This window comes from Alexandromys fortis, unplaced genomic scaffold, assembly GCF_014885135.2.
Source record: "Alexandromys fortis isolate MF-2015 unplaced genomic scaffold, M_Fortis_MF-2015_v1.1 scaffold_248, whole genome shotgun sequence".
Lineage (NCBI taxonomy): Eukaryota > Metazoa > Chordata > Mammalia > Rodentia > Cricetidae > Alexandromys > Alexandromys fortis.
In genome coordinates, this window is record NW_026068118.1 from 177,301 (window position 1) to 191,373 (window position 14,073).

The following is a 14,073-nucleotide window of genomic DNA, read 5'->3' on the forward strand; positions in this document are numbered from 1 at the left end:
GCCTCACAATGACCTCATGCTTCTGTTTTAGTCCTTGATACGATGGACAGAAGGGAGCCACGAGGCTGTTTGGTTTGACTACATACCTATTAAGGGGTAGATAAGAAATTTCAGGTCTTTAATGCCAACTTACTCTCCCAAAAGAATATTTAAAAGACAAATCAGCTTTCGCAAGACCACCTTAAAGTATCAACACAGACAGTGGCAACAGCGCTCATAAAGGAAAAAGACATTGGAAGCAGTCATAAGTTCTTCATCTACTGAGTGTATAATGGAACCAAAAAAATGTATTTATCCACAAAACACTGACTCTTGGAAGTAAAAACGATACACAACCTCATGACCCTGCTATTTCTTTATTGAACCCAACTTTTATTTTTATGCCTAGAAAAATACAGGGAGGTGTTTAGGACGAACGTGCTAGCAATTTTCTACCTTTAGTGATAGTAACATAGTCCCAAAAGCAAGCACAATTATTCTGTGTGTTTTTCTTAAGTTTTATTCAGCAATAAGACCATAATTTTTCATATTTAAGGAAGTATGAAAAATTTGTCGAGTTTCAAAAGCTGAATACATGTAGCGTTTGATCAAGGCACATACAAGACTGGCCAAAGGGCGTACAATGCACTTTGGTTTTTTTGTTGTTGTCATTGAAAAAAAAAGTCATGGCAACAAAAAAAATGGTATGGTTTTTAAACAAGTTATAGCTCACAATTCATTAGGAAGCTGTAAAGGAATGTTACATTACATGTCCATTAAGTAATATCTGGAAACCCGTGGCAGTAATGGGCAGTATTCTCCACCATTGTGTAAGTTAATTGAATATTTATGTACAGTGGTAAAGCATCTCATATAAGCCAGATCTAAATTTGATTTCTAGTGTTTATTTTCCTTTGAAATTCTCACTTAAAAGTACTACTTTCTCTGGATCGCTCCGAGGAATTACTGATGGTTACACTACCGTCTTAACTAAGCAGACAATTTTTCTTAGACATCCCTTTGTAATAAAAACATCATAAACACGAACAATTCTGTGTTTAGGATTCATTTTTCAAGAGTCTAGATGGTACAGGCAAAAATCAAGATGCAGTTCTAGTATATGCATTGATTACACTACACAAGTCTAAGTTGTCATGGTTTTATAAGTGCACATCCCCCTGCCCTTGCGTCATTGTTCCTGTGAAGTCTGTTATTCTTGATGCTCTGCTGACAGTGGCTTTAGCAGCCGACTTCACATTGCTCTTATGTCAGCTGTTGTATTCAGTTCGGAAAATATGCTTAGCTTTCCTAAGGATATTTAATTTGCCTAGGGGAAAATGAGATGTGCAGCAAGTTTGATATTGCCCATTATGTCACATATTTTGATTTATTGAATACCACTGGGATAATACAAATTTAATCGTTGGAACATTATTTCATAACTAGCTTTTGAAATTAATTTTCTCATTCAGCCAGGTTTCTTTTTTACATTGTATTAATACCAAAGTGAAAAACGGCCTGTGCTTATACTACAAGGATCTCATGTGAACGCAGTCCTGATTGTTCAACACAGCAAGAAAATTCACTTTCACAGTCAACAAGTCATCTTACTCAGTAGAACACAAAGTAAATGGTTTATAACTTCAATATCTGCAAGGAAAATACAGTACAAATTACTAAAAAATACTAAAATATAGAATTGTGTTCAGGCATCTCCACTACATCAACCGCAGCAGCAACCTGAAATCTGAAACTTTTAATAAAAAGTTCTTAAATATAAATTATATGGCAAATGTACAGTACATTGCTTTTCTCAGTCTCTTTTCCAGTGTTTTGCAGTAGAACGGAGTTCCCGCCATCACCTTTCTTAGGTTTAAAAACCCTAAAGCAGTCTGGCGTGGGGCGGCCCGCATCATGAGTGCGAGTGGTCCGAGTCTGGGATCCCACTGTCTCTGTAGCTTCGGTTACTACTGCTCTCACTGTGGTTGTTCTTGTACAGATTCATCCCATTCGGAGGAAAAATGGTGTGTATTACAAACTCCTCCTTGGAGATGGGTTCATTGCTTATGGGGAGCATCTGAAAAGAAGTTTCCCTGATTTCCAGGATGGAGTTGTCCTTCTTGGTGCCAGCTTCTGCATAGTCGTCCTTTCTTCTCCTTCCTTTGCTGTACGCACAGTTCCGCGAGAACAGCGACCCATTCCTATGCACATACCAACACACCAGAGCCAGGAGGGCGATGCTTACCAGGGCCACAGCCCCACCAATGATGGCCGCCAATGGTAAATTCGGATTTTTGTAAGGCTCTTTCTCTTGCTCTCGATTGAGGGTGGTTGTGGGGTTGTACATTCGAAGAGGGGCAGTTTCGGTCTCGATACAAACAGGGGTTTCATCAAACAGGTAAAGGTTACTGGTTTCCATGGGAACCATGCATACTCTATAGGGAGAGTCAGGTTCTAGGGCTGTGACCAAGTATTCGCTGCGGTCTCCTGTTACTATTGTTTCTGTTATAGATCCAAACGCTGGGCTGTGGCCCAGTTTAAGCCAGCTGAGTCGCAGAGCAGTCATAGGCAGAGCGAGTCTCCAGGAGATATGGATTGTGTCAGAGGTGACAGACTTCACAGTAATTAAAATTGTTTTTCGTGCGGGGCTGCCTGTAGTTCTCTGATCCTTAATGAGCTTGGGGTTTTTAATATCGGGCTGTTTGGTCACAGGAGCTGGCCACTGTCCTTGAGCAGGATATGCTGTGTTAGGTATTGCAGTGGTGATCTGAACGGTGCTCACCATCCCACTGTCTTTACAATCAAACAGGTCCGCACTGAGGTCCTTGATAGCCATCCCACGAACCTTTTCTGGAGCTTGGCACATGAGCCCACGCACGTTGACCTTCACGGGCAGCGACTGTAACCAGTCCCGTACCCATTTCATCTTGCATCCACAATACCAGGGGTTGTTGCGAAGAATCAGTTGCGTTATATTGTCCAAATCATCAAAGATACCCTGAGGTAAATTGCTTAGGTTATTATTGGACATATCAAGTCGATACAGCTGCCTTAAATAGGAAAAAGCATGTGGGGGTACCCGGTTGATGTGGTTGTCTTGAAGGTAAAGCTTCCTCAGGCTTGTACCCGGAAGGTTCACAGGTGCGGCTGTCAAGGAATTCCGCACCAGGGACAGTTCTGTCAAGTTTACTAAATTGAAGAAAACTTTGTCCCCCAAACCGTGGTTGTTCAACAAGTTTCCATCTAAAACCAGACGTTTCAGGCTTGTGAGGCCGTGAAGCGAGGGTGAAGAGATAGTTGATATGCGATTGTCATCGAGGCGCAACTCTTCTATAGTCCTGGGCAAGCCCCCGGGGATTGTGCTAAGGTGGTTGCGGGACAGAAAAAGCAGTCGCAGATAGTTGCTGTCTCGAAATGCTCCCTCTTCGATGCTCACCGCAGAAACAGAGTTGTCATCCAAGTGTAACTCTTCCAGGTACGGAATTTTCGAAAGTGAATCATACGTGATAGTTCTGATGTTATTCTCTTGCAAATGTAACTCTTTCACGTACTTTGGAAGGTTGGTAGGAAATTCATCTAAACTGTTGTGGTATAGGTATATTCTTTGTACTTTCAGCAAGTTTTTCAAATCAGAAGGAATCCCAACATTGTTTATTTGATTGTTCTGAAGGTAGAGTGTTGTAGCATCCTCCGGAATTCCCGTTGGAATGGATGTCAGGGAGCGATCGTTACAGTAGATGAAACCCGCATCACAGCGACACACAGATGGACAGGATTTAGCCATAACTGACAGAGGTGCCACTTGGAAGAACAGTCCAATTTTAGTCCCGATGAGGAAGAGGCTCCAGGCCGGACTGATCATGGTCAGCAGTGTTGAGGTCTTTATAGCAGGTAGCTTCTGTTACTACAACAGAGTAAGAAATGATAGAAAATAATTAGGCCAGAATACTGAAGTGTCTTAAGAACAGATGTGGAAATGGAAATCATCAATAGCAAATTTCAATATTTTAATTTTCAGAGAGGAGCATGCCAGGAATTCATTGCTGTCAATAAATAAACACACTCATATAATTTATTTACCTTGAGTATCTCTAGAATGTAAATGTATAACTCATGTTTAAATCCATTTTATCTAAAATTTTAAATATAATTAAATAATCAAAAATATTTTAAATTATAATTTATATCAGATTCATCAAGTCATGAAGATGATCAAATTTCTAACTCTTTAATATTCATAGAAACTGACTTAGAGGAATATAATTTGTTATAACTAAATATAATATATATGCCAGTGGTTTCCGCCTCCTTTGGCAAATGATCACAAAAGTATAGAAATGTGTAATCTATGCCTACACTCTTCTGCAATAATAAGCTACTCGCATCCCAAGTTCTTTAATCTCAGTAAAGCCAAGCATTTGCTTTTGTTATTAATAGTTTTTAAACATTAATATTAAATATTGTTTAAAAGGCATTTCTGAAAAAAAGAGTAGGAAAGAATACTTTAGGGAAAGAATTGTACAGCTCAAGTGTCCAGTTGGTGTATGTGGACAGTTCCATTCCCTGCTTACCTTTCTTCATCTCAGTCCCTACTTTGTTACAGTTCATACTGTGTGTCCAGGTTTTGTTGTTTTCAGTCTCACCAGGTGTTCTAACACTGCACTTATCTGTCTTCAAATTCTAAGCTAGAATGGTTCAGGTTTCCCCGTGGGCTGATGACTTACAGGTTTATGTGGATATTCTGTGTGTTGTTCCCTTCTCCACCTCTAGGTATTACTCAGACTTTATAACTTCAGGCACGAAAATAAAATAGCTTAATGCTTTTTCCTACCTTATTGAACGATGTTAGGTAATTTTACGTCCAATGCATACATGTTACTTTCTTGGTGAGGGGCTAAGGACTTTAAAACTCTTTAGTCCTTGGAAATGTTCTTCACTGCTTATTCAAGTAATTCTATGCCGCACACAGCTCCGGGTCAGGCTTGCGGCTGCCAATGAACATTCCAGCTGTGGTTCAGCATGGTGGGCAAGCTCATTAAAGTAGGGGCCAGAAACAACTCGGCTTCCGGTTACTATGTAAGACACATGACGTCCTAATTTTTTTTCCTCTCTGATAGTTTCAGTGTGGTGGCTCCTTTGTGTGGCTTAAGTCCCTCAGTGGAAACTGCCCTCTTTGAAATTCTTACTGGCTCTTCTGTGCAATGTGGTCAGAGATAGGAACTTCAGATCCTCATGAAGAAAGCCATGCATGATGCTAAGAACTGTGCAGTAATGGGTTTTCCAGGCAGTTACCCCTCCCTTTACTTTCCTCCAGGATTATCCAAGTATAAACTCTGTACGGTAGCTACATCCTGAGGGGTGGTTACCTGCTATGAAAGAGCTATTTCTTCTTGTACTTCTTGCTGCTTTCTCAGAAATTCTGTTTCAGTCACGTTTCATGGGGATGGGTGGAGTCTCTTTTAAGAAGCAAGGGAAACAATGCAAACAGTCTTCATGGAAAGAGAAGGAAGCACACTAAATTTCCTTTGTATTTCTCTTCCTGAAAATAGGCCAGGATTGAGCACCTCCTGTGAAAGGGGGAAGGGGAAGTAATACTATTAACAGTGAAAATTAACCCACGAGAGAACTTTCCTAGTGGTTTAACAGCAATTATTTCTTTTAAGCAACACATCTTTCATCATAACAGCTGGTGGAAGTGGTAGACTGCCCTCTTTGTGTCTGTGTTTCCCACTTAACTATATAAATTAAGTCGGAGCCAAAGATGAGATTGTCATCCTCCTGATAGCTCCCATAGTTAAGTGTTTCTTAGTGTCACGCTGAGTCAGACACAGGGCAAAATTTCACTTAAGAAGCAGTAAGACACTTTCAAATAAATTCAGGCTAATGTGTTAGAATACACTTTTGGATGCCCTGGTATACAATGTTTTAAAAGAAGGACATGCCAAAGACAGGAAATAATGGCGAAGGTTTTGATGGAAACACTGTGATGTCTCTGTACTTTCTGAGCATGATTTTACAAATCACACTATCTACCATTTAAATCATCAAGAAACACATTGCATTAGAGCTCTTCTCTTCATTTGCTCAGTGCCCAGTTTGGTGCTTCCATCTTCCTAGCTAGAGAATGTGGGCACTCTCACCTTCCTACATGACTCTCCTGTAGCTGGAAATTTTAGGACGTGTGTTCTTGTTCATTTGGGAGCATAGATGTTCAAGTCACAGTTAGGACTTTTAAACCATGCTTTCAAAAACGGAATACTACTGCAAGTTCCTCTTAATACTTTGAACTTCAAAAAAAATCATATTGTAAATAGGAAGGTCATTGTTTTGTTCCATCTCTGTACATTGGTCATTTAGTTAGAATGACAACATGAGGTATCTTTTTTTCTCGGTTTAAACACAAGCACGCCGACCCCCACAACATGTAGTTTTCATTTCCAAAGAAAAACTTTAGACTTAATTAAAAAGACCAGTAATTGAGCCGTTGATAGCTTTGCCTGTTATCCGACAGAGCATTCGTGAGGAATTTGAGGAGGCTGCACAAGGGGATAAGTGTGGCATGCATTGCTCAGGATCACCCATTCAGCACCTTCCTTATATAAAGAACATTTGGATACATGGGGATATTTGACCATGAGATTCAGGACTGAAGGAATCATTTGCTTCTCTGCCAGTTACTACCCAGTATCCAACAAGGATAGCATCTGTTCCAGAATTTACTGAGAGTGGTATATTAACCAAGGCCACAATTCATGTTTCTATCGTTTGTTGCAACAGTCTCATTTCTTTTAGTTTGTCACTAGACACAAATGCTATCATAGATTATATTAATAATAAACAAAGTTGAAAATGGCAAATATACACTTTTTTTTCCACAAATTTAAGCAACCTGAAAATAGCAGATGGCAAGTGGAGAAAGCAGACTCATGAATACAGCAAAGAGCCTGCAGAGGGAAGTTTAAATGGTTTGTGTTTAATGCGAGGGCTTTCACATTATTACTGGATTTCAATGGTGTATTTGCTTATAAAATGTTACCTTCTAAGTGTGTGAGTGTGGGAAAACCAAGCTGCCAAAATTATAACTATAAGGTTACTTTTGCTGTAAATGTTTTCTAGCCTTGAAAATGATCCAACATATAAAATAATGTTATTTTAAGTCAAGGAGAAAATAGCTTCAGTTAAGTTGCATTAAAAACTAATTTAACCTGTCTCGAAAAACCAAAAAAAAAAAAAAAACTAATTTAAAACTGCTATGAAAATAACAAGTGAGAACCTGTATGAAATGACCGATTGTCAAGCAGTTCTTATGTTCCAGGGGCAGTAAGGCAAGGCATACTTCAGAGGATAGATGATGAATCTACTGAATGGGATCTGAAAATGGCTGGTTGTTCTGAGTCAGGACAAACCACAGTGTGACGTTTATAAGGACTGGGAATAAAATAGCTGTAGTAGCTGCTTTAAAAAGAAGAAGGAAAAAGAAGAAGAAAAAGAAGAAGAAAAAGAAGAAAATAAAAAAGAAAGAAATCTCTCTCTCTCTCTCTTTTTTTTTTTTTTTACCAAACCAGGCTTTAAATAATATATGTTTTGATTCTCATCTTTTTTAACCTGAGATGGAAAAATATAGTAATGTGAAAACACAGATTAATTCTGTTTACCTGGTTTACACTTAGGAATTTGCTATCACTGGTGTTTGATATACAAACTCAACATCCGCTGTTCATACGAACGTTCAATGTGAATTGACAGAAAACCTTCAGCCTCACTAAATCACAAGAAGAACTCACTTCTCCCCAGATTTCATGAAAACTAAAAGCAAAAGCATAAACTCATCTGTTTTCTTAGAAAATCTAGTCTGACAAATGGACACTCATACAATTCCTCTCACTTGCCCCTGCCGCTGTCAGGTCAAAACTGTTCAGCTCATGCTTGGCTGCATTTTATATGAATTTATACCCCCTTCATATTTCACGTTGTAGTGCTAAATAGGGATTTTTGGCATAATTAAAGTCATAATGGTTTCTGTATTATAAGCAATCCAACTCCCGTACCTACACTTGGTTTCTGAGCTGCATCCCCATAGTCACAGACATTGACCATGTAGCTGAACGTGAATGAGGAAAAGCAAAATGACCAGCACTGCCAATGGGCACTGTGGCCAGTGCCTCAGCCCTGGCTTCAGATCCTTCTGTGTGGCTGGGCTTGAAAAAGGCCATTGCTTCTAAACAGAAAGCAATCGGTGCTCTAGAAAAAACATTGCTACTGGGGTAACGGGGGATAACGTAAATGGGGCTCTGATACTTAGTGATGTATTCTAAAAGTATTTGTAATGGCATCATCACAGATTTAACACTTAAACCCCAGCTACAGGAAAAGCATGCTCACCTTACCGGTGAAATCGATTTCCAAATCATCTTTCGATTATTTCTTTTCAAAATTAAAAAAAATAATAATGGTTTATAACCCCAACTCAGTCTAAAGTGTCTAATTTTTCCTTATATCAAAGAAAGTACATGAATAGGTAAAGATGCTATTCTTTGGAGATACATTATGAAAACTAATACATATTAATAAGTTGTTTCTCAATAAGACACCGACTTTTAAGTAAAATCAAGAACTTGATGCAATGTACATGTTTACAGGATTTCTTCTATCGGAGAAAGCATTTGAATGAGGAGGTATTTCTTAGATTTTTAAGGATATAATTTAGCTTAAAGTTAGGCATGTGACAATAACGAACTTCCCAAACCTTGGGTTTGCTACCTTCTATTCAAGTTGCTTTTGATTTAACTTGTTGGACCAGAACCCTCTAAAGAAAATCTATGTCAAGTTAATGTGAGATTTGAGTTCTGATTTATTGGTTTGCCTCACAGAGTGATTTCTTAATGGCAGAAACTTTTTAAAAATATTAATTTTAAAAGTAAGATGGCATTTAGAATTCACAATCAATGTTGGCTGCATTATTTTAAGTAAAACCCTGATATTGAAAAAGATACGTGCTTCAGCAAGCCTGTCCATGTTTGTGAGTGTTTCTAGCTAAACCGGAATGGACACAAGCAGCATCTCGCGTATTAGGGAAGTCATTTGTTTATGAAGGTGAAAATTGTTCACCTAATGAGCAACCTGTGAATTGCAATGATTCTGCAGCAAGAAACAGCATTTCAAGCGAGCTGGATACATGGTGAAACTGGAAAACTGGACTCCATCAGGTTAGTTAAGAGTGACAGCAAAATGCTTTCTATGCATCCTGTCTGGTAGTTACATTTTCCACAATCATCGGATTTCAGGAAGGTCCCAATTCCTTTGTTTAATGCAGGCAAGCCGAAGGCCCTCGCCCTCTCCTCCTGAGACTCCCAAGTCTGCAGGCTTTGCTGAGAGGCGGGGAAGCAAGCATGCCTTTTCACCCTTGGTTTTGTCCAGACTCTTTTCTGACACGAGGAAGGTTTCATTTCATTTATACAAAACAGGGGATAAAAAGTTCCAAAGCAGAAAAGGATTTCCCCGCCGAGTTTGTTATAAATGAATCTTAGTCCTGCCTTTGCTTCATTTAGTTTGTGTGTAAAGGGAAATGAAGCATCTTTAAGACAAAAAGATGGGGTGTTCCCTTTTATCACACCACAGGCTCTTCCTTTCACGATATTCACGCCAGACTAAATGAATTAGAGACCTAAGACCCAGATGAAGGAGGGGACAACTGAGAGTGGAGCTGAGTGGCCCAGGGCTGGAGGCCCGGGTGTGCTTCGAGTTTGTGCTGACATTTGCCTCGCTGTACTGGAAAGTATGCCTGCCTGTATTACACCAAAAAACTGACACTGCAAACCTAACATTTCACTTCCAGGGTGCGAGTCCAACCTGCTTTACCTTCCTAGCCTTTAAATTGCCATGCGCTAGTTGGACAACTCTTTCTTTGAGCCGACGGTGTGGCAGTCTCTGTTCTGGCTAGGGAGACCATCTAAAATCATAAAACACATTGCTTCTTCATGTCTGCCTGAGATATTTATTGATTTAAACTAGACGAAGGGGAGGAAAACCAACAACACATAAAGCTGATTAATCCACACGTTAGAAAGTGGTGCTTAACCAGACGTGGTCTGCGGGTGTTCTCTTCAAAGTTGCCACGGCAACTTGTGCACGTGAAGCGAAAGAACAAAAGCTGTCATTGTCTCAGCAAATGAAATCAATTTTTGCTCTCCTCCTTTGAGTGAACTAATACCTGGGAAGAGCTGCTCATACATTCCTGACACTTGATTTAGAGGTGGGAGGCAGACTATACAAATCAAAGGCACGTTACCTATTGACTAAATTATATTTCATGCATTTCTCCTTAACATCTATTCCGTGGATTCTTGCTAATGGATAAAACTTAAGCCCTGAAAGGTCCCCCTTCTGAAGTATAAGGTGGCTTTCAAAACTGTCTATATCATTGTGATGTTTAGACAAATTTAGTTACGTTGATCTGCATTTCGAAAGTGCTTTGTGAAAGGAATATACCTAATTTGTTTTATAAAAGGAAGGGTCCTTTCCTGGAAAACAGTTTGCTAACCAACCATCTCTTGGTTGGAAATCGGTTTGTTGACTTTTAGAAAACCTGTAACGGTGGCATGTTAGAAGAAGCCAAGAAACATCCCTTTTCTGCTCTGAGGAGTGAATGCCGTTCTGAGCGCGGATATTGCTGAGAAATTTACTGTTGAGTTTTGCCCGCTGGGGGGTGGTACACTCTACCAGAACACTGCTTGCAGAAGCCGCAAGTCAGATGTTGGCTGCTGCTGGCCAGTCTTTCCCTGGTTTAATTACAACAAAGCCTCCCGTTGAGAACAGTGAAGGCCTCTGGGGCAAAAGGTGGGGGTGGGCGGGATGGGGAGCTGGGAGAGAAGGGGGAGGAGTCAAGGCTTTTGAAAATTCACGGAATCCTATTTCCCTCCCTGACTTCATTTATGGTGCTCCTCATTTGACACGAAACAACTATTTATAATGCTTTTTACAGAATCGGTATGAATAAGAGAACGTAGAAAGGGTTTATTCAGAATTTTTAAGTTAGCTTTAGGTTTTGCCATTAATCACGTTCTTTGTTGTGCAGCCCACCCACCTTTAAAAGGGAAGAGGGCTGAGACCAACTGAAATGGCAACTCTCAACTAAATATTATTTAAATGACCAGATTTAATTCAGCATTCATATGAACATAAGCTGATCGTAACTAAAGTACAAGAAAGAAACATTCATATAATATTAAAATAAGGCGTATACCTTCCTTCAGCCACTAATATCTGTTGGGTTTTAAATTGTTCAAAATAACCAAGATTGAGAGAGGAGAAAGCCTTGGGATGTGTGGCCAAGAAAAGCACAGGGGAAAATCTGCATTGCTTGCGCTTGCATGTTTAAAGCTGCTAATTGTATTTTTCATCTGGAGGGACTGAACGTTCATTAGGGTCTTGTGTCCCTAGGCAGGAGACGCTGAGTATAATTGGAGTTTCTATTTGATTGGGCAATATAGCCAGAGAAGAAACTGGGGTAAAGATAATTAATAGCTCTCTAACAAAGTCTGACAGCCACAAGATTTCAACCAAATCTATTTCACACTGCTTCATTTAGCTCTGAAAAGTTTTGATAGAATCGGAGACTCCTTAATTAACACTTGAAAGCAAAAGAAACATAGCTTCTATTAGCTGCCACATTTAGTTATGACAAATTTTCTGTTTTGTTTTGTAACCTTTTTAAATTTTTGTAAAAACTTTATTTGCTGCCCAGTTATATATTTCGTAAACATTAAAGTCAGGAATTGTTTAATTGGCATTCAAACCTAACCAGAATCAATTTTAAAAGGGGTGTGCAGAGAAACAAAAAGCCCAATTAATAACCAATCAATGCTACTATTGGAATACCCTATTAATGAATTCATCATGTTTATTCATTTGCTAATACCTTTTCTGACCCTTGGGAGTTCTCTATTAGAAGAATATAGTGATTTTTTAAAAAATTTAAACACATGCACTGACATTTTTAACCGTTTTCTTCATTTGAGGGTGACAAATATATAATTGTATGTATGTATGTATATCCATATACACATATATTTGAAGCTAAGTTGTATAACCAATCTTTGCATAGTCATAACATACTATGATTGCTAATATTTTCATAATAATATTTTTGTTATACTTTTAAAGGATTAATTTCTTCACTCATTTTCAAAGAGATGGGTGTCAGTCACCTGTCAGTGTGAGTCAAGCTCAAGTGATTCTAGCCTGAGAGCGGACAGGTTCATCCTTTTCTGTTTACGCTGGTCAGGGGATTCTCATGCAGTTAGGGATGAAGGAAGGAATCGCTACAGCTAAAGCACTTTTCATGGCTCTAATCATGTTATTGCATCCTAATGCACACATAGCCAACGTGTGCATTTTGAGGCATAGATTTACTGAGAGCAATTAAAATAACTAATTATTAAAACCATTTGATTTTCTCATTGAGAAATGCCCACATTTTCAATTTCCTTTTAAGTCTAAACGAATAAGCCCCCCTCCCAACGTGGAGACAAGATGGGCCTGTTGCACTCTTTACCTTTATGTTTCAGACATAATTTATGGAAAAACACCTTATTTTCCAGCAGATACCTTCTGGAAGCTTTATAGTCTAGATGCATTTGTTTCGATATAAGATTTCCCACAGCGAGCTGCAAGTGAAGGGCTGCTCAGCCTTTGGCATTTGAGGATGACTCTAGGCTTTGCTCCCCGGCTACCCTCACAGCATACATCAAGCACCAGCTTCCAGGGTGATCTTTGTTAGATTTTCCGAGTGGACTTACCCAGTTACTATGCTGGTCACATTCTACACTTGCCCAAGCGATGGATTGATTTTGGCATTCTCCTAGACTGGGGATATGATTTGGCCAGAGACTCTGAGTTGCATTTACTTAGTTGAGATTCCCGAGCCTGAAATGCCCGAAGGAGCGGTGGCAGGATAAGCGGAGCAAGCTTTCAGATCTAGGTGTAGCTGTTAATCCTCCACGGAGGCATCTTGTTCTCTCCCAGGGCAGCTTGCTGGCTGGGAGCAAGATGTATGCTTTCCATGTACTGCGTGCTCATGGGCTGAGGGATTATCGATTTTCTTTCACTGTTATAAGAACAGCGATTGGTGATCATACCACACATACGGTACACACCAAGTTAGCGACCTTTCGCTTTTGTAGAGGAGAAAAAAAAAATCTGCCTCCTACTCTATCTCAAACACTCAACTTTCCAGCTTCCAGTTTTCCGTAAAGCTTCGTGCCGATAGCAATTGCTTAAAACAGAGGGGAGCTATTTATTATTATTCTTAACGCTATAAGGTTGTAAGAAACTTCTCACATTTGGCTATTTAGGCAGACTTTCCCTAGCTGGCTTGCACGCACATCTTTGCTAGTCTTGCTGACGGAGCAAAGGTGGCTACTTGGATTCCTCATGGAACCCAGTAAATCATTTCTTTCTAGAGAGTAACAGCGAGCGAAGTTTCTGGGACAATGATAAGAAAAAAAAAAAAAAAAAGCATAGAAAACACTTACCAGGAAGACGGGGGGAAAAAAGCAGTCCTTTATACCCTGCTGCTACAGCTGTAATTCCATAGCCCGTGAGTTGAAGTAAAAATCCTCCCCCGTCTGCGGAGCGCGGCATCCAATGCACACAAAGCCAGAGCAGCTGCAGCCTAAGCCGGTCCCGCTTCAGATCACTCCTGCGCTGAGGACTGCGCGCGAGAGCATCCAGTTGACTGCGCGCAGCCCACCTCCAAGTCTGAAGTTTAAAGCTTCACCTCGCAGTGGTTGAGGAAGGGGGTGATGTCATAGGTGGGCAGGACTTAGCCCGGCTCTTGTTCAGTGAGGTAACTGGATAATCAGACAGATGAGCTTTGCCAACGCTAGAGGGGGTGAGAGAAGCCGAAATGAGCCGTCCAGCTTGCCAAAGCCGAGATGCCATTTGGTTTGTAGGCAGCCCCTCAGACTCTAAGCATACCCTAAAGTTTACTACGACTAGGTAGTGGTAGCACACTCAGAAAAAGACACACGCGTGCGAGAAGGATATTTGCAAGATCACAGTAGGGAACAGGTGTCTCCTGTCCAAGCCATCTGT

General features: G+C 40.0%; 1 protein-coding gene across 3 annotated transcripts; it reads right to left on the minus strand.

Moving 5' to 3' along the window:
• Positions 1-483: 483 nt before the first annotated feature.
• Positions 484-13,744, minus strand: Flrt3 (fibronectin leucine rich transmembrane protein 3). Of its 3 annotated transcripts, XM_050124929.1 has the most exons (3): positions 13,512-13,744; positions 5,346-5,546; positions 484-3,883 (listed from the first exon to the last, which is right to left on the minus strand). In XM_050124929.1, exon 3 carries the CDS (start codon positions 3,839-3,841, stop codon positions 1,892-1,894), a length of 1,950 nt encoding a protein of 649 aa, XP_049980886.1. In that variant the 5' UTR covers positions 3,842-3,883; positions 5,346-5,546; positions 13,512-13,744; the 3' UTR covers positions 484-1,891. The 3 variants fall into 3 exon arrangements, with proteins under 3 accessions (XP_049980886.1, XP_049980887.1, XP_049980888.1); XM_050124930.1 differs by lacking the exon at positions 5,346-5,546; XM_050124931.1 differs by lacking the exons at positions 5,346-5,546; positions 13,512-13,744 and adding an exon at positions 4,811-5,304.
• Between the last annotated feature and the right edge of the window lie 329 nt (positions 13,745-14,073).